The 19880-nt window shown below is 44.6% G+C and overlaps 1 protein-coding gene across 1 annotated transcript in view; it reads left to right on the top strand.

Annotated features, from left to right (window-relative positions):
• Nucleotides 1-19880, top strand: part of dnah3 (dynein axonemal heavy chain 3) — a 50539-nt gene that overhangs the window by 16971 nt on the left and 13688 nt on the right. Inside the window, exons 21-46 of the mRNA XM_029708933.1 lie at nt 2782-2898; nt 3169-3348; nt 3456-3592; nt 3995-4196; nt 4287-4379; nt 4505-4615; nt 6212-6326; nt 6454-6652; nt 6848-6956; nt 7970-8260; nt 8424-8515; nt 8628-8847; nt 10155-10289; nt 10448-10559; nt 10721-10962; nt 11744-11844; nt 12183-12288; nt 12522-12651; nt 12844-13080; nt 13545-13648; nt 13845-14139; nt 15019-15198; nt 15454-15577; nt 17191-17347; nt 17494-17637; nt 17860-18219. Coding sequence (XP_029564793.1) covers nt 2782-2898; nt 3169-3348; nt 3456-3592; nt 3995-4196; nt 4287-4379; nt 4505-4615; nt 6212-6326; nt 6454-6652; nt 6848-6956; nt 7970-8260; nt 8424-8515; nt 8628-8847; nt 10155-10289; nt 10448-10559; nt 10721-10962; nt 11744-11844; nt 12183-12288; nt 12522-12651; nt 12844-13080; nt 13545-13648; nt 13845-14139; nt 15019-15198; nt 15454-15577; nt 17191-17347; nt 17494-17637; nt 17860-18219 — 4293 coding nt within the window. The remainder of the gene's footprint in view (nt 1-2781; nt 2899-3168; nt 3349-3455; nt 3593-3994; nt 4197-4286; nt 4380-4504; nt 4616-6211; nt 6327-6453; nt 6653-6847; nt 6957-7969; nt 8261-8423; nt 8516-8627; nt 8848-10154; nt 10290-10447; nt 10560-10720; nt 10963-11743; nt 11845-12182; nt 12289-12521; nt 12652-12843; nt 13081-13544; nt 13649-13844; nt 14140-15018; nt 15199-15453; nt 15578-17190; nt 17348-17493; nt 17638-17859; nt 18220-19880) is intronic.

Raw genomic sequence — 19880 nt, forward strand, 5'->3', positions numbered from 1 at the left:
TTAAGTACCTTATTGTGATTGAGCAATTTCTCAAGCAAGACCAAAACAAACAGCTCTTACACTAAATGGCCATTATCATAATTTTCACAATTCTACAGTATTATTCCAACCGCATAGTGTTGAAATATACAGTACCAGTCAAAAGGGGTTTTCTTTATTTTAACTTTTTTTTACATTGTAGAATAATAGTGACATCAATAATAAGACATCAAAACTATGAAATAACACATATGGAATCATGTAGTAACCAAAAAAGTGTTAAACAAATCAAAATATATTCTTCAAAGTAGCCACCCTTTGCCTTGATGACAGCTTTGCACACTCTTGACATTCTCTCAACCAGCTTCAGAGTCTTGAAGGAGTTCTCACATATGCTGAGGACTTGTTTGCTACTTTTCCTTCACTCTGCGATCCAACTCATCCCAAACCATCTCAATTGGGTTGAGGTCGAGTGATTGTGGAGGCCAGGTCATCTGATGCAGCACTGTATCACTCTCGTTCTTCGTCAAATAGCCCTTACACAGCCTGTATGTGTGTTGGGTCATTGTCCTGTTGAAAAATAAATTATATTCCCACTAAGGGCAAGCCAGATGGGATGGCGTATCACTGCAGAATGCTGTGGTAGTCATGCTGGTTAAGTGTGCCTTGAATTCTAAATAAATCAATGATGGTGTCACCAGCAAATCACCCCCACACCATCACACCTCCTCCTCCATGCTTCACGGTGGGAGCCACACATGCAGAGATCATCCGTTCACCTCTGCGTCTCACAAAGACTAATGTCCATTGCTCGTGTTTCTTGGCTGAAGTCTTTGGCAAATCTCTGGGCCTTCCTCTGACACCGCCTGGTATAGAGGTCCTGGATGGCAGGAAGCTTGGCCCCAGTGATGTACTGGGCCTAACACACTGCGTAGTGCCTTGCAGTCGGAGGCCGGGCAGTTGCCATACCAGGCAGTGATGCAACCAGTCAGGATGCTCTTGATGGTGCAGCTGTAGAACGTTTTGAGGATCTGAGGACTCATGCCAAATATTTTCAGTCTCCTGAGGGGGAATAGGTTTTGTCGTGCCCTTTTCACAACTGTCTTGGTGTGTTTGGACCATGATATAGTAGTAGTTTGTTGGTGATGTGGACACCAAGGAAGTGGTTTCTTTGCAGCAATTCGACCATGAAGGCCTGATTCACGCAGTCTCTTCTGAACAGTTGATTTTGTGATGTGTCTGTTACTTGAACTGTGAAGTATTTGTTTGGGCTGCCATTTCTGAGGCTGGTAACTCTAATGAAGTTATCCTCTGCAGCAGAGGTAACTCTGGGTCTTCCTTTCCTGTGGTGGTCCTTGCCAGTTTCATCATAGCTTTTGATGGTTTTTGCGACTGCGATTGAAGAAATTTTTTAAAGTTCTTTAAATTTTCCTGGATTGACTGACCATGTCTTAAAGTAATGAAGAACTGTTGTTTCTCTTTGCTTATTTGAGCTGTTCTTGCCATAAAATGGACTTGGTCTTTTACCAAATAGGGCTATCTTCTCTGTACCACCTCTACCATGTCAAAGTTAAGTTGTAGTAGGCTGCTTTGTTCTGGAAGTGTTAGAATGGATCCTTCAGACGTTCCAATGGTTGCTTGAAGGGATCTTTCTCGTGTCTTTTGTCAAAGTTCTAGACTACATTACATTACCCAGCTGCAGACTGAGAATGTTTGGTATAGTCTTTGCCTTCTTCACTCGTCGAGTTTCAGAGGGTCTTAACCATTTTGTAACATTCAGCTCACGCTGTCGGTCATGCTGGTCTGTATTTAAATTGCAACCATTTCAACGTATTCAGCTCGCGCTGCACGTATACTGGTCTGTTGTAAATTTCGTTAGCAGTCCTTTTATGCACTCGCCTTGGAGGGCGGTTCCATCACGTTGCCACAATGTCTGTGCTCACGTGGGCGTGGTCACTGACTCGGCAAAAGCTTACATGAAAAACAATTCTCATCTAGAAGGCCAAAATCACATTTAATCTTTTCACAACTAGTTTCATATTTAATCATATAAGTTTTACAACATTTAGAAGCAAATCTGATAACTACATTGTGAAAGCTCTTGAAGATACAGTTATCTTGCTATACCATCCGTAATGACATCACAAAATGCTAAATTATATGACATGATTATTGTTTCGATCCCCACCAACCATTCCCCACATTGTTTATGTTAGAAATATTGTTTCAATATCCAATCTTTTTATGTTAAAGTACTGCAAAGTCTCTCTCTATTCTAACACTCAGACATTCCATTCTCAATACTGCAAAGGCAAGAGAGAGAAAGTTTACGATAGGTCATTAAAATCATAAAACCGCCCCCCCCTTCCTCTCTGGTGGGAGAGGGGGTGGGGGGGCTCTCTTTGATCCTCACTCAGGAGGAAAAGTCATGACAAGGTGTTTGAGAGAATACCAAGAGTGTGCAAACCTGTCATCAAGGCAAAGGGTGGCTACTTTGAGGAATCTCAAATATTTAACACTTTTTTGGTTACTACATGATTCCATATATGTTATTTCATAGTTTTGATGTCTTCACTATTATTCTACAATTTAGAAAATAGTCAAAATGAAGAAAAACCCTTGAATGAGTAGGTGTGTCCAAACTTTTGACTGATACTGCATATAAAACACAGGGAAATCATGTTTTTTACAGCACTGGGCCTTTAATAGGCCAGACTGGTTCAGTTTGATATGTGCTGTGTGATGTTGGGTGTGGAAAGAAGCCATCTCTTATTCCGCATGTGTGTGTGTGTGCGAGTGTAGGGTACGAGTATTGTATCTGCAGTGGACGACATCCAAGTGCTCCTAGACGACCACGTCATCAAGACCCAGACCATGCGAGGGTCACCCTTCATCAAGCCCATAGAGGCTGACTGTAAGGTAGGATCATCACACTGCCACCTGTCATCTGTGGTCTACTGGATTGGGTGACATCCCAGTTGAGATCATTCATGGCCATGAAAATTGATACTAGCCAATGTTCTCCTGTAATGTACGTTCGCATTGTACATTGTTCGCATTCATTCTAAGGGTTTTTAAATCTTTCTGTTTTTCTCACTCCTTCTTTCTTCTTTCTCTTACCTCTTACTTTATTTATCCTTTTCACTTCAATCTCAAATCTCTATTTTCCCTTCTCCCCCCCGTTCTCAGCAATGGGAGGACAAGTTGCTGATGATGCAGGACATCTTGGACTCCATGTTGAAGTGTCAAGCTACCTGGCTCTACCTGGAGCCCATCTTCAGCTCTGAGGACATCATCGCCCAGATGCCTGAGGAGGGACGCAAGTTTGCCATCGTGGACCGATACTGGAAAGATATCATCGCCGAGGCGGTGAGACACACACGCCCCCGAAATTACTGTGTGTGCGTGTGTGTGCGTGCCTATATGTGTGTGGGGATTTCCTTATCTTGACCAATACCCTGTATGTGTGTGTTCAGATGAAGGACACGCGTGTGCTGGTGGCCACAGACCAGGCCAACATGCTGGGCCGTCTCGAGGAGGCCAATGTATTTCTGGAGGACATCCAGAGAGGCCTCAACACCTACCTGGAGAAAAAGAGACTATTCTTCCCCAGGTAACTCGAACAACTATTAACATTCTCTTTGAAATTGCATGTCACTTTGACATACTCATAAGTATAAGTACCACTGTATGTTATTGCTCACATGAAATTTGTGTATTTTAGCATTTACGTCAATCTTTTATGTATTCATGTCTATGGGAGACTTGTGAGTTAAGATTGTGCAGCCCATTTAGCCCTTGAAGAGTCAGGCCTTTGGAGAACTGTCAGAACTGTCAACTGATTTAGTATTTAACTGGTACATCTCAATTCAATCACAGTGAATGGCTTATGCTCCAATCAAAATGCAATGAGTCGGAGGATGTGTCTGAAAGAGCACCTTATTCCCTTTATAGTGCACTACATAGGGAATAGGCTGCCATCTCGGACTCACCTCTGACTGAATCTAATCCACAGGTTCTTCTTCCTGTCCAACGATGAGTTGCTGGAGATCCTGTCAGAGACAAAGGACCCGAGGCGTGTCCAGCCCCACCTGAAGAAGTGCTTCGAGGGCATCGCCAAGCTGGAGTTCACCGAGGACATGGAGATCACTGGCATGATCAGCTCTGAGAAGGAGTTAGTGCCGTTTAGCACCAAGCTCTACCCTGCCAAAGCTAAGGTACTATTGTAGGACACACACACACGCATTCAGGCACACACACACACACACACACACGCTGATGTGACTGTGTGGTGTGGTCCCATGCAGGGCATGGTGGAGAAGTGGCTACAGCAGGTGGAAAGCATGATGATGACCAGCGTTAGAGATGTCATCCACAAAGGAGTGGACCAGTATGTCGAGGTACAGTAAAGACATAAATCCAATTTAGAAAATAAAAAAAATGTCAATTGAAATGTTTTTGGACAATTACAGTTCAAATGTATTATTTTTGATGTATTTATTTTTTACGCGTGATTATTTTGCAGGTCCCCAGGAAAAAGTGGGTGTTGCAGTGGCCTGGTCAGGTTGTTATTTGTGCCTCGTCCATTTTCTGGACCAGTGAGGTCTCTGAGGCCATCGAGACCAATACCCTCCACGTGAGTCACATAATACAAAACATTACCAAAGACAGTACAGTATGAAGATAGGCAGAAACTGCATCTCCTCTGGAAATCCCTGATCACTCTTGTAGGCAAGTCAAGGCGACGTTGGCTAGCTAAGCTCATGCACAGAAACACGTCGTCGGGTCTAACAGTCGTCTTGCGTCGAACTGCGCATGTGCAGGCCGTCAAATCAAAGGCACACCTTCGATGTAAAGTTTTTTTTGTTGCAAAAATGAAAACGTGTCAGTTTGTCACTTTCATGAGGTTGGAGTAATAACATGTTCAACTGCTTAAGACATTGGGTCCAATCTAGGTTGTGCCTTTAGATTTCGAGAAAATTAAGTACATTTCTTACTTTTTAAAATTAGATTTAACCTTTATTTAACACGGCAAGTCAGTTAAGAACAAATTCTTATTTACAATGACGGCCTACACCGGCCAAACCCGGACGACGCTGGGCCAATTGTGCGCCACCATATGGGACTCCCAATCACGGCCGGTTGTGATACAGCCTGGAATCGAACCAGGGTGTCTGTAGTGACACCTCAAGCACTGAGATGCGGTGCCTTAGACCACTGCGCCACTCGGGAGTCCAAGCAAGAATGTTTCACTTCTCTCATTGACTTCTCTAACCACAAACCCCTGCTTGGTCTGCTTCGCAAGCGTTCCTGGAAGTCTTGCGATGTTGCGCCTCTGTGTTTAGAAATTCAGTGGTATTACTCTACATCCTTATTCACCTAATGTAGCCCCGCCTACTTGTCCCAGTTGCTGATCAAACGCCCTTGTCTTTCAACTTCCCTCTAATTAATTAACAGCTTTGCACACTCTTGGCATTTTCTCAACCAGCTTCATGAGGAATGCTTTTCCAACGGTCTTGAAGGAGTTCCCACATATGCTGAGCACTTGTTGGCTGCTTTTCCTTCACTCTGCTGTCCAACTCATCCCAAAACATGTCAATTGGGTTGAGTTCGGGGGATTGTGGAGGACAGGTCATCTGATGCAGCACTTCATCACTCTCCTTCTTGGTCAAAAAGCCCTTACACAGCCTGGAGGTGTGTTTTGGATCATTGTCCTGTTGAAAAACAAATTATAGTCTCACTAAGCGCAAACCAGATGGGATGGCGTATCGCTGCAGAATGCTGTGGTAGCCATGCTGGTTAAGTGTACCTTGAAATATAAATAAAAACTGACAATGTCACCAGTAAAGCACCATCACACCTCCTCCATGCTTCACGGTGGGAACCACACATGCGGAGATCATCCGTTCACCTACTCTGCGTCTCACAAAGACACAGCGTTTGGAACCAAAAATCTAAAATTTGGACTCATCAGACCAAAGACTGCCAAGAGTGTGCAAAGCTGTCATCAAGGCAAAGGGTGGCTACTTTGAAGAATCTCAAATATAAAATATATTTTGATTTGTTTAACACTTTTTTGGTTACTACATTATTCCATATGTGTTATTTCATAGTTGTGATGTGTTCACTATTATTTTACAATGTAGAAAATAGTAAAAATAAAGAAAAACCCTTGAATGAGTGGGTGTGTCCAAACTATTGACTGGTACTGTATGTGTTGATCCATTCTAAGGCCTATGTGGATAAGAGCAATGCCCAAATAGCTGACATTGTGGAGCTGGTGCGTGGGAAGCTGAATGGAGGGGCCAGAATGACCTTAGGATCTCTCACAGTCATTGATGTCCACGGTATGTCCCACTTTTTCCTTTATATTAGTTCTTCTTCTTCTTCTGAGTTCACCCCAGAGGAAGTCTGTGCCAAATCTCTCACACACACACTTTTTCTCACTCACACACTCTCTCCTCTCTCTCCCAGCTCGGGACGTGGTAGCTAAACTGGCTGAGGACCGTATCTCCTCCCTGAATGACTTCTCCTGGATCAGTCAGCTGAGGTACTTCTGGGAGGACGGAGATGTGCGCCTGCGTATGATTACCACCACTGTCAAGTACGGCTACGAGTACCTGGGCAACTCCGGCCGTCTGGTCATCACCCCACTCACTGACCGCTGCTATAGGTCAGTCATCAACTGTAACCCCGACTTGGTTGACTTACCACTAACATAGTAATGACCATGGGTATAATGCAATGATACATACATGGGCACAGTTGCTGGACATAACTTTATTCCATATGGATTTGAAAGGTACTCTGTCTATGAAAAGAGAACAGTCATGTCATATTGGAGGTTGCATGTTACATGTTCCCATAGGACACTGATGGGTGCCCTGAAGCTGAACCTGGGAGGAGCCCCCGAGGGCCCTGCAGGGACAGGCAAGACTGAGACCACCAAGGATCTGGCCAAAGCTCTGGCTAAGCAGGTACATGATCATTTTTGTATTGTTTAACCTTTATTTAACTAGGCAAGTCAGTTAAGAACATTCTTTTTTTATATAATTTGTTTTTATTATAGGAACACAAAGAAAGTACAAATAAAGTTTTTAAAAAATAACAACAAAAAAGATCTGGCAGTTACAGTGCACGTCATACCTTCATCATATTAGTTACATTGACATCTTTGAATTAGACCTTTTTCAAGTACGAAACCCCTTTTTCCCAGTATTCCTGACCTCTCTCCTCTTGTGTTCTTAAAGCAAAGGTCATACGCTCCATGTGGTGTATTTCTTTTACAATGTCTATCCATTGTGTCACTGTGGGAGGGTCTTTTTGTAGCCATTTCCTAGTGATAGCCTTTTTACTGGCTGCCAGTAGGACCTTCAAGAGGTACTTTTCTCTATTGTCTAAGTTATCAGGTATTTCACCCAAGTACAAAGAAATGAATGTTTGTTCTATGTCAAATCCCATTATTTTTCCAATGTTAGATCTTATTTCTCCCCAGTAAGTTTAGATTGTGGGGCAAGTCCAAAAGATATGAGAGTGATCCAACCTCAATAGACCGCATTCCCTCCAACAAGGGTCTAGGGAGCCAGTCTGTTTTGATTTCAGTTTAGGTGTTATGAAGAAACGTATAACATTCCTCCAACAGAATTCTCTCCATGACCTTGATTTGGTGGAGCTTTGTTGAGTCTCTAATATGTTAAGAACATTCTTATATACAATGAAGGCCTACACCGGCCAAACCTGGATGACGCTGGGCCAATTGTGTGCCACCCAATCACGGCCGGTTGTGATACAGCCTGGATTCATACCAGCCTCAAGCATACCTCAAGCACTAAGATGCAGTGCCTTAGACCACTGCGTCACTCGAGAACCCTACTAATGCATTACTGTCTTAACTTTTCACCCAAAGTTTGTTCAGTCTTCAGGTATCATATTTAATTGCATTCATTCACTACAATTTGATTTGTTATGTCTTGTTCTTTGCTTCTCTCAGTGTGTGGTGTTCAACTGCTCTGACGGCCTGGACTACAAGGCCATGAGTAAGTTCTTCAAAGGACTGGCACAATCCGGGGCTTGGGCCTGCTTCGACGAGTTCAACCGAATCGAAGTGGAGGTGCTGTCTGTGGTGGCCCAGCAGGTGCTGAGTATCCAGCAGGCCATCGCCAGGGACCTGAAGACCTTCATGTTCGAGGGGACCGAGTTGTCCCTCAATCCCACCTGCTCCGTCTTCATCACCATGAACCCTGGCTATGCAGGCAGAGCAGAGCTACCAGACAACCTCAAGGTACAGTACACCTACCACTGACTATAGGATCAACAGTAGTTATTTGAAACTTAAAAGGGATAGGTCACAATTGACATTGTATAGTTCAACTAGTTTTGCATTAGGTTTATTGCAAGAAAAACAATGAGATTGGGAGTGTGGAGCTATCAATCTTCTCTTGCAGGTTCTTTTCCGTACGGTGGCCATGATGGTGCCTGACTATGGTCTCATTGGTGAGATCTCACTTTACTCTGTGGGCTTTATCGAGTCTCGTAGGTATGAATCATACTGACATATAACTCATCTATTGTGGTTGTCTTGTCATACATAGTTCTCTAACTTCTCACGTTGACTCAAAAAAACTAAACTTTCTTGGTGTTCCTATCAGTCTTGCCGGGAAGATTGTGGCAACCTACCGCCTGTGTTCAGAGCAGCTGTCCTCGCAGCATCACTACGACTATGGTATGCGCGCCGTGAAATCAGTCCTGACTGCCGCGGGGAACCTAAAACTGAAGTACCCGAAGGAGAACGAGAGTGTTCTGCTGCTCAGGGCACTGATGGACGTCAACATGGCCAAGTTTCTGGCCCAGGATGTGCCTCTGTTTCAAGTAATGTTGCTTATGTTTCAGCATTATTCAGCTTTGTCACACTGATTTGGTATACCCTGATTTTGTATATCTTATCAGGCTGTTTTTTTACATAATTTCTCTATCTAGGTAACCAATGCCATCATTGTCACACAGCAAATTCTCCAGTGTTAAATCAACACTGAGAGTTAAATTTAACACAGTTCCAGTGTCCATATGGGTCCACACTTTTCAGTGTTAAATTACCACTTTGCATTTCCCAGTGTGCCTTTCGAGTGATGAGTTACCACCCATGACTGTATTTGTTAGTGAGAGAGAAATGGTGGTTGCATTCATTCATGTAATGTAATGTTCAGTCCTGTGGCCTTTACCAGATGAGATCCTAAGCAAATATGTTATCATTAAAATTTTATTATTACAATAAATATTTCATAAGGCCTTATTTTGAGCGCCTAGTTTTACCTTAATACAGTTGCCTCAAACTCATTGTTTACAGGCCACATAAAGCCACATTATGCTGGCTAGCAACGTGATGTGTAATTCCTATTAGAATCCAGCCAGAGTGGGGATCTCAAATATTTGTATTCACCTACAACTTGCATTTAGAATGACTGCCAGATTTGAGAAGAATAAGATATGAGATTACCTAAAGCATCTTAACTGGAACAACCATTTCAGTAACGGGTGCAACACGTCCAAGTAACAGATTGGATTAGTATGGAAAAATATATGTTATTTATATTTGAGTAGCATACAGCAGGTAGCCTAGTGGTTAGAGCATTGGGCTAGTAACCGAAAGGTTGCTAGATCGAATCCTCGAGCTAACAAGCTAAAAATCTGTCATTCTGCCCCTGAACAAAGCAGTTAACCCACTGTTCCTAGGTTGTCATTGTAAATAAGAATTTGTTCATAACTGACTTGCCTGGTTAAATAAAAAGTTAATCAACCATGCAAAAACATAGATATTGAAATAAACAATTCTAAAAATACACCTGCAATAAGAGCATGCTGGGAAATCTGATAATGATGGGTGTGGTTTTAGTTTAACTCTTGTTATTAAAACCAACACTGGGGTTCATTTACACCAATAAGTGTTAATTAACATTTACAGTGCTAATTTCACTCCGGAATTAACAGTAGAAATGTTACACTGAAAAATCAACACTAGGTAACACTATGCACCCATGCACCAATGTCATCATTACAAACTGAGTAATTTTATGCTTCTCCACAGAAGCAAATTCTGTCAAAGCTTTCTGTTAGTGCACATTTAAACTGTCGTATCTCTGTCTTTCACACATGACTGTACGTTTGAATTGTATCCATAGGGTATCATATCGGATCTCTTCCCTGGGGTGGTCCTTCCCAAACCAGACTACGATCTTCTCATGCAGGCCCTGAATGACAACATCACCAAGCTCCAGCTCCAGCCCGTGCCCTGGTTCATCGGCAAAATCATCCAGGTCATCCAAAAACAAAATGGCAGCATTTCTCTGTCCTTCTCAGTGACACTGATGCCTCAACCTCACCTATTAAATCGAAGACATTGTGGTTGAATAAGGATCAATGCTGTAATCAATGCTGTAATGCTGTTCTCCCTTTGGTTCTTTCGTGTTGATAGGTGTATGATATGATGCTGGTGCGTCACGGTTTCATGATCGTGGGAGACCCTCTGGGTGGGAAGACCTCTGCCTATAAAGTCCTGGCTGGGGCCCTGGGTGATCTGTTTGAAGGTCAGTCCTACCAGACAACAACTTTATGACATCGAAAGTCCACATTATCAAGCCATAAGTAGCGTCAGTTTTGGCAACAACAAACAAATTGCACCAAAATATGATTCACACTTTATATTCTATTTTTATGGTCGCCATGTTTCCATCCTCTTTACCCCCAGCTGGTCTGATGGAGGAGTTTGCGGTCGACTACCGGATCATCAACCCCAAGGCCATCACCATGGGCCAGCTGTATGGTTGCTTCGACCCGGTCAGCCACGAGTGGTCAGACGGGGTGCTGGCCGTCTCCTTCAGGGAGCAGGCCGTCTCCTCCTCGGACGACCGCCAGTGGATCCTCTTCGACGGGCCCATCGACGCGGTGTGGATCGAGAACATGAACACCGTGCTGGACGACAACAAGAAGGTAAGGAGTTAGCTTCATAAACTAGGTTTCCATTCAATTGGCAACAGATTTTCATGCAAATATTCTAAAATCTACAAAAAAGATTTTCCCACCAGAGATGTTTTTCCATCAAATTGACTTATTGGGGATAAAAGGCCAAGCATCGATCTTAAAGTCATCAGAATACGACCCTCAATATTTATTGGAAAGGAGCATCAAGCTCATCACCTTGCACTTTCACCACCCTGTGAAGTTCATCATAACTTATTTCATCTGTAGCCTAATAAACTGCATGCTTTCCCGAGTCGTATTGTGACCCCAAGTTTACTTCTGTATGATGGTTATTATATCAATATTTGCGCATATAAGCGTTTCCACCGCCATTTCTCGCATTATTAATTTTATCGACACAAAAATATCCCACCTTGTCTGGCGTATTTTGTTTTGTCGACATTTGGAAAAATTTACCGACAAAGTCGCTGTTTCTATTAAAAAAAATGTATCTGACATGTACTTTACTTTCATAAAAAGGTTGGATGGAAATCTGGTTATAGAGACACATAACATATAAGCTTTATAATATGAAGTTATACAGGCGCATACGTGCGTATAACAACTACTGTAAGCATGTCGGCTTTGAGTAAATTGAGTTTTCTTTTTACTTCTTCCAGTGACTACAAGTCACCTTTAACCATGATTTGCCCTCTTTGGACAGTAGTACAGTGTCCATTGATTAAATAACGAGTGCCCTGTTTGTCTAGTGCCAAACACTAAGGTAGGTTTTGTACTTTGTTCTCTGTAGCTGTGTCTGATGAGTGGCGAGATCATCCAGATGAGCGCTAAGATGAGTCTGATCTTTGAGACGGCTGACCTGGAGCAGGCCTCCCCAGCTACGGTCAGCAGGTGAGTGGGGGTAGGGGTTTTCGAGAAGTAGTGTCCTCAAATTCAATATGTTGTGGCTTACTGTATTTTGTGACTGGAAGAAAGGAGCAAACCGTTCTGGTTGGTTGTTGAGTCAACCAGTGGTAGTATAGCAAGTTGGTTGCTGGTTGTTGATACTTTGATGAAGAAATTATTGTTCTGCTTTTAGGGGTGGATCTTAACTTCCACTTAACTTGAATGTTCACTTAGTCATCCATTAATGTCAATGGAAAGCGAAGTGAAAATTTGACTTAGGTGGAAGTTAGGATTTGCCCCTTAATGAATTGTACATGGCTGGCTGACTGTCCTTATATCTTCAGATGTGGTATGATCTACATGGAGCCTCACCAGTTAGGCTGGGCCCCTCTCAGAGACTCCTACATGGACACCTTGCCTGAGAGCCTGAGCACTGAACATAGAGACCTGGTGAGAACAGACACATAAAAAAAACACTGTTTTCTTTTTTGTTTTACTTAAGGAAGGTCAATTTGAATATTCCTATATAATTATCCCCATACAGTATAATCAATGACTTGTACCACGCTTTGTCCACTGGGTTATAAGACACATTTTGGTTGAATGCATTTAGTTGTGCAACTGACTAGGTATCCCCTTTCCATTGTATTATGTGTGACACACCATCTCGTGTCTTTCTGCAGATTGTAGACATGTTCAACTGGCTGGTCCAGCCCTGTCTGGACTTCATCTCCAGAGAGTGTCGTTTCCTGGTGTCGACATCCCCCATCCACCTGGCTTACAGCCTGATGAGGCTCTACACCTGTCTCCTAGGTCAGCCAACACACAGCTGTTTCATGATACAATGTCCGAACTATGAAGTCCAAACATAAACTGTGTTATATCTGTCTGGAGACGGTTTAGAAGACCTTTCTTATTGATTGATGACCTTGACTGCATGTACTGTATGTATGTGCGTGACTGCGTTCCTTTGTGTGTGTTGCTGCGCATGTACTGCTTCACCAGACGACATCGCTTCATCGGGGGCCGATGGCACGGAGCCCATGTCCAGTCAGCAGGTGACCATGTGGCTGCAGGGCCTGTTCCTATTCGCTGTGGTGTGGAGCGTGGGCGGGACCATCAACGGGGACAGCCGCAATAAGTTTGACGCCTTCTACAGGAACCTGATCATGGGCATGGATGACAACCACCCCCGGCCCAAAAGTGTCAAACTGACCAAGAACAACGTTTTCCCTGAGAGAGGTGACATGACCCTATCAATGAGTTGTGCTGTGACTGACAACCATACCTGACAACAGTCAGCCATTGCTGCTTAAGACATAACTTTTTAGCCGTGCTTTTACCCAGGGAGATTTTAGTTCTCTTAGGCATATGATCTACTTGATTTAATTCATCCCTTTCTAAGTATCTTATTTTATCGCCTTTTATTTATTGCTGCGTTAGTCTCTCGTATCCACGGTTATCTTACTATTGTTTTACTATTTCAATTTATCTCATAATTTTATCGGTCTATCTTGATTTTACATTTGCACAGAAACGTTTTTGGTTTTATCTTCTTCACGTTGTATTATTTTATTTGTTAAGCACCTTGAAATGCATTTGTTGTAAGAAATGTGCTATATAATAACGTTTGATTGATTAATTATTGTATTGAGCAAGTGAAAGAATCAAAGGTACAATTAGTCATATTTTTCCCTCCTCTGTAGGCACCATCTATGACTACTACTTCCACAAGCAGGGCACAGGGCAGTGGAATACATGGACTGATTCCATCACCAAGGAGGAGTCCACTATTGCCGCTGGAGCCAATGTCAGTTGTTTACCTGAGAGTGTGACTGCTTGACAGGGTCAAATGGAGCTGTAACTGGGTGGCCATGTTCTGTAAAATCTCTCTTCTCCTTGTCAGTTTACTAGTGATTGGAGGGGTTCAAATGGGAGTAACCAGGTTGTCATGCTCTTTAACTAAAATTCCCCTTCTCTCTCTCTCTCTCTATTCCCCCTATTAGGTGTCAGACCTGATCATCCCCACCATGGAGACAGCCCGTCAGCTGTTCTTCCTGCAGACCTACCTGGCCCACGAGGTGCCCATGCTGTTCGTGGGGCCCACCGGCACGGGCAAGTCAGTCATCAACAACAGCTTTCTGCTCAAGCTTCCTAAGGAGCGCTACACACCCAACTGCATCAACTTCTCGGCACGCACCTCAGCCAACCAGACCCAGGACATCATCATGGGCAAGCTGGACCGCCGGAGGAAGGGCGTGTTCGGGCCACCCATGGGAAAGAAGTGTGTGGTCTACGTGGGTAAGGAATGAGTAGGGCACTCAGTGGAGCACGTTACTGTGTCCATGCTACTCAATGCTTAACACAGGTGCGTCTGACATGGCCCCCTATTCCCTATATAGTGCACCATTTTTTTCCCTCAAAAGAAATAGGAAATAGGGTGCCGTTTTGGACACAGCCAGTGTCTCCCCTACCATTTCACCTCAAAGAGTGTATGAATCCTCAGTTCCTTGGTTCCTCACGTCCTCTCTCCTCCCCTCCTCAAAACCAATTACTGTATATGAATGGACAAAGCCATTGATCACGTGACACCATTCATTTCTATATAAAGACTCAATAGCGCATTTGAAGCCAAAAAAGTTGGTTAAGATGGCATCTCATGGATAGATAACATGCGCAGTTTGAGCTATTACAGGAAGTGACATTGCAGGCTAGCTTAGTCCTGCGCCCTCTCATTGAGTATTTCAAGTCGAGTGCCGACCAAGGTACTGCAGGCTGCAATTAGCAACTAAATTATCCTTAGAACTTCTTCTGTGTGTGGTTCAAGGACATACATCTGGTGTAATAGAAGCAATTGTTGGTACCATGATTGTCTTAGAATTGTTCATTTATTTACACAAAGATTATCCACGAAGATTGTTATTTTCCCATTCACTATAATGGGGGATCCTGTTTTCTGCAAACAATGCCTGCAGTACCACGGTCAGCTTTGAACTGTGTGGTTTTAATGAGAGGGGGCAGTCGTTCTCCCATGCTCAAAACGCATTGTTGAAGAAGGTCAGAGGGGAGGAACCTTGAATTTTCTTCTCCAATACATTTTAAAAAGTGGGTGAGGAGAGAGGATGTGAGTAATCAAGGAAATACAGTTGAGATTCATCCTAATGACCTTTGATCTATCAGATGACCTCAACATGCCTGCCAAGGAGATCTACGGCGCCCAGCCACCCATCGAGCTGCTGAGGCAGTGGATCGACCACTACCACTGGTACGACAAGAAGGACACCTCTAGGATTGACCTTGTGGACATTCTGTTCGTATCCGCTATGGGCCCCCCTGGTGGGGGGAGGAATGACATTACAGGTACTCTTTCTTTGCCCTTCAGTACTGGGTCGTGTTCAGTAAGGCACATCAATTTGTGTTTCTTATTGAAAAAGTTGTGGTATTAGCTCTCCATTTTAAAACATTTTCTCACGTTTCGATCGTACTGAACAAGACCCTTTGCTTCAGGGATTTGGTATGCATAAATTGTTTTACCTTTCAAGTAGGTAGGTTTTCTCAAGGTGCATATCATTTTGTTGTAAACGTTTACCAGTTAGTTTCTCTTTTAAATCATAGGCCGCTTCACTCGTCATTTGAATATTGTTTCTATCGACTCCTTTGACCATGAGACGCTGAGCAAGATATTCACCTCCATTACCGACTGGCATTTTGGCAAGGGATTTGATGCTGCTTTCTATAGGTGAGATGTCTAAAAGGTATTCTAACCTACAATTGAGAGGCTATGCAGTTCTAAGGCCCATTTATGTTTTAGAGTGATGAACTTGGTGATGAACAGAGACATGAATTAATATCTGTTAAACGAATGAAATGAAAATGATATCTGTTCAATTAAAACAGCCCCTAAAAGGCTTGTAACCAACAATTTATGGAACCAACAATCTCTGTTGTTGAGGAAAGGACAGAGAGAGCCTATATGTGGGACCAATGGATCATCTCACTCAATGGGATACATTCTGACCTCTGACTTACAGTGCATTCGGAAAATATTCAGACCGTTTTACTGTTTATACATTTTGTTACGTTAGTCTTATTCTAAAATGGATTAAATCAAATGAATTACTCATCAATCTACACACAATACCCCATAATGACAAAGCGAAAACAGGTTTGTAGATTTAAAAAAAAAAAAAGAAATAACTTGTTTACATAAGTATTCAGACCCTTTGCTATGAAACTTCAAATTGAGCCCAGGTGCATCCTGTTTCTATTGATCAGTCTTGAGATGTTTCTACAACTTGATTGGAGTCCAACTGTGGTAAATTCAATTGATTGGACATGATTTAGAAAGGCACACACCTGTCTATATAAAGGTCACACAGTTGACAGTGCATGTCAGAGCAAAAACCAAGCCATGCGGTCGAATGAATTGTCCGTAGAGCGCCGAGATAGGATTGTGTCGAGGAACAGATCAGGGGAAGGGTACCAAAACATTTCTGCAGCTTTGAAGGTCCCCAAGAACACAGTGGCCTCCATCATTCTTAAATGGAAGAAGTTTTGAACCACCAAGACTCTTCCTTGAACTGGCCGCCCGGCTAAACTGAGCAATCGAGGGAGAAAGGCCTTGGTCAGGGAGGTGACCAAGAACCCGATGGTCACTCTGATAGAGCTCCAGATTTCCTCTGTGGAGATGGGAGGATCTTCCAGAAGGACAACCCTCTCTGCAGCACTCCACCAATCAGGCCTTTATGGTAGAGTGGCCAGACTGAAGACACTTCTCAGTAAAAGGCACATGACAGCCCGCTTGGAGTTTGCCAAAAGGCTCCTAAAGGACTCTAAGAACATGAGAAACAAGATTCTCTGGTCTGATGAAACCAAGATTGAACTCTTTGGCTCGAATGCCAAGCGTCACGTCGGGGGGAAACCTGGCACCATCCCTACGGTGAAACATTTTGGTGGCAGCATCATGCTGTGGGGATGTTTTTCAGCGGCAGGGACTGGGAGACCAGTCAGGATCGAGGGAAAATTACAGAGAGATCCTTGATGAAAACCTGCTCCAGAGTGCTTAGGACCTCAGACTGGTGCGAAGGTTCACATCCTAACAGGACAACGACCCTAAGCACACAGCCACGACAACGCAGGAGTGGCTTCGGGACAAGTCTCTGAATGTCCTTGAGTGGCCCAGCCAGAGCCAGAGTTTTTGCTTTGTCATTATGGGGTATTGTGTGTAGATTGATGAGGGGGAAGAAAGCAATTTAATACATTTTATAATAAGGGAATAACATTACAAAATGTGGAAAAAGTCAAGTGGTCTGAATACTTTACGAATGCACTGTATGTTGTCTGTGTGTCCAGACTGGGGAAGATCATGGTGCAAGCCACCATGGCTGTCTATCAGGATGCCATGGAGAGTTTCCTGCCCACTCCCTCCAAGTCCCACTACATCTTCAACCTCAGGGACTTTGCCAGGGTGATCCGTGGGGTGCTGCTCAGCCCACCCACGCACCTCCAGGCAAGGCCAGACGACAACAGCTCATAACGTTTATACAACTTCTATATACATTTTTTACTAAATACTTTACCTTATAAAAATACAAATGTATGGAGATTCTAAACGTTTTATATTCATTTATGTATGATCTGTTTCTGTGTGAGCAGGAGGGAGACAAGCTGATCCGCCTGTGGATCCATGAGGTCTACCGTGTGTTCTACGACCGCCTCATCGACAACGAGGACAGAGAGACATTCTTCAACATTGTCAAGGAGAGAACCTCCGGCTACTTCAAGCAGAGCATGGATAAGGTAAGTTCCACATTACACTTTTTATTCATTCACAGTTCTTCATTGTTGGATGGTCATTGTCTTTCAAAGATTTACCATGTTTCTTCTGTCAGGCTTCTGCGTTAGTGTATGTGGGATTTATTTTAAGGGACTGAATTGAACTTCGTCTGATGGTTACTAGTTCAAGAGCAATGCACATGTTATTAACTCTAAATCCATTCTACTGTCCCCTGTTGTATGTAGCTGCTGACCCACCTGACGCCTAGCGGCAAGGTTGTGGATGAGACGATCCGCAGCCTGTTCTTCGGAGACTACGCCAAGCCCGACTCGGACGCCAAGGCCTACGATGAGATCACCGACCTGCACGTTCTGACCAACGTCATGGACTACTACCTGGATGAGTTCAACAACATCAGCAAGGCACCCATGTCCCTCGTCATGTTCAAGTTTGCCATCGAGCACATCTCGCGTATCTGCCGTGTGCTCAAGCAGGACAACGGGCATCTTCTCCTGGTGGGCATCGGGGGCTCAGGACGGCAGAGCGCCACCAAGCTGGGCACCTTCATCAACGATTACGACCTCTTCCAGATTGAGCTAACCAAGGTAACCGGATAAAGAAAACTCTGAAGGTTAATGAATGTAGCTTAGTGAAAAATAGCGCCACCATATGCTGGTCTCCGATAGAGGTGCCGGTTTAAATATATAGGTAAGAGGACTGATAATGACCAGCAGGAGACAGGGATACAATCCACACTTTATTGCCACACCAAACAGACACACAACCTTACAGAGGAGGTGGTAGTGGTAGTGATAGTGGTTAATGGTCAACAACGCTCTAAACACCAGTCATTGAGTCCAGAAGAAGGATTTTCCATTTGGAAAGGTTCCAGATGTGAGTTGGGGTGGAGGACAAGAGTTTAGAGGTTGTCTCAACCTGCCCTCCTGGAAACAACTAAAGAGTCCAACCCCAGGCTAGGCACTGATTGGCTGGCTGGGTCAGCTGACTCTGTTCCCTGGCAACCTGGTCCCTAACACATAGGTGTGAAGGGGCCTTCTGCAGCAGGACAAAAGACTCAGGCTGAGGTCGAGGGGTTGGTAGCCTACCTCAGCTGTAAGAAGTCACAAAATAAGAAGTCACAAAGTCCCAGGGCCAGTAACGGTTTTCTACAGCCGCCCCAAAATGTCGCCACCCTTTCAGTGGAATCGATGGAGCGGGCAGTGAGGGACAAGGTGCTCACAGGGTCTGTGAGGCTGGGCTGTCTAGCAGGAGTCAGGGTGGTCCATGCCCGTGCTGCTGGAGGTGTCCAGGCTGGTGGAGGAGATCAGCCCACCGAGGCGGGCCAGGTATCTTCAGGGGAGAGAGTGCTGGTTGGGTGGTGGCTCTCCCAAGGGGACAGGATGTGTATCCAGTTCCGGACCGAGAGGAAGGCCTAGATCTGGTCCAGGCGGTAGATCCAGGGTTGGCGCCGAATTAGGCGGTGTCCTGAGGGTGGTATGGAGCCTCAGACCCAGTGCTGGTTGTGGGTCTGGCAGTGGCGTTTTCTGCCCACATGGGCCGATGAGAGCCATAGTGGCAGGACTGGCGCTGGGTTAGATGATGGTGTTGGTTCTGGGACAAGAATAGATGGCAGACCCAGGACTGGAGCTGAGTCGGCCAGTGGGTCCTGGACAGGGCCGGGTAGCGGACCCAGCGCTGGGTCTGGCGATGCGCCCAGTTCAGGGCTTAACTGGTTCTCGAGAACGGCAGTGGAAACTGGGACCAGATAGTGTGTCAGGTCAGCTGACTGCAGGTCCAGAGGACATGGTGCTGGAGGTTCTAGTGCTGGATGGGACGTCGACTGGGACTCTGTCTGACGAGTCGGCTTGGGCGTCAGGTCCAGGCCAAGCAGGTCTGCAAGGGCAGCAGGGAGTGTAGGGACCAGCACTGGAGTTGAGTCCGGTGATGGCTGGTCCAGGAGAGACACTAGCAGGAGTGTGTCCTCAGGTTTCAGTTGTGGTAATGACTCAGGCACCGGTGGCTGCAGATCCGACTGGCAGTATGCAGGTAGAGGTAGAGTAGGCTTGAGTGCTGGTGGTTGCTGGTTGAGCTGCAGCTCTGGCAACGTCTCGACTTCCTTGAGCTCTGTTGGCCACACGGCAGGCTGCAACACTGGCAGCGGCTTGTCTTGCTCAGATGCTGCTCGTATTGGCACCAGCTGGGGTGTCGAGGGGAGCTCGGCCTGCTTCTGGAACAACTTGGGCCTCGGTAGCCGTCACGGGACAGG

Source organism: Salmo trutta, chromosome 2 (genome assembly GCF_901001165.1).
Source record: "Salmo trutta chromosome 2, fSalTru1.1, whole genome shotgun sequence".
NCBI classification, from domain to species: domain Eukaryota; kingdom Metazoa; phylum Chordata; class Actinopteri; order Salmoniformes; family Salmonidae; genus Salmo; species Salmo trutta.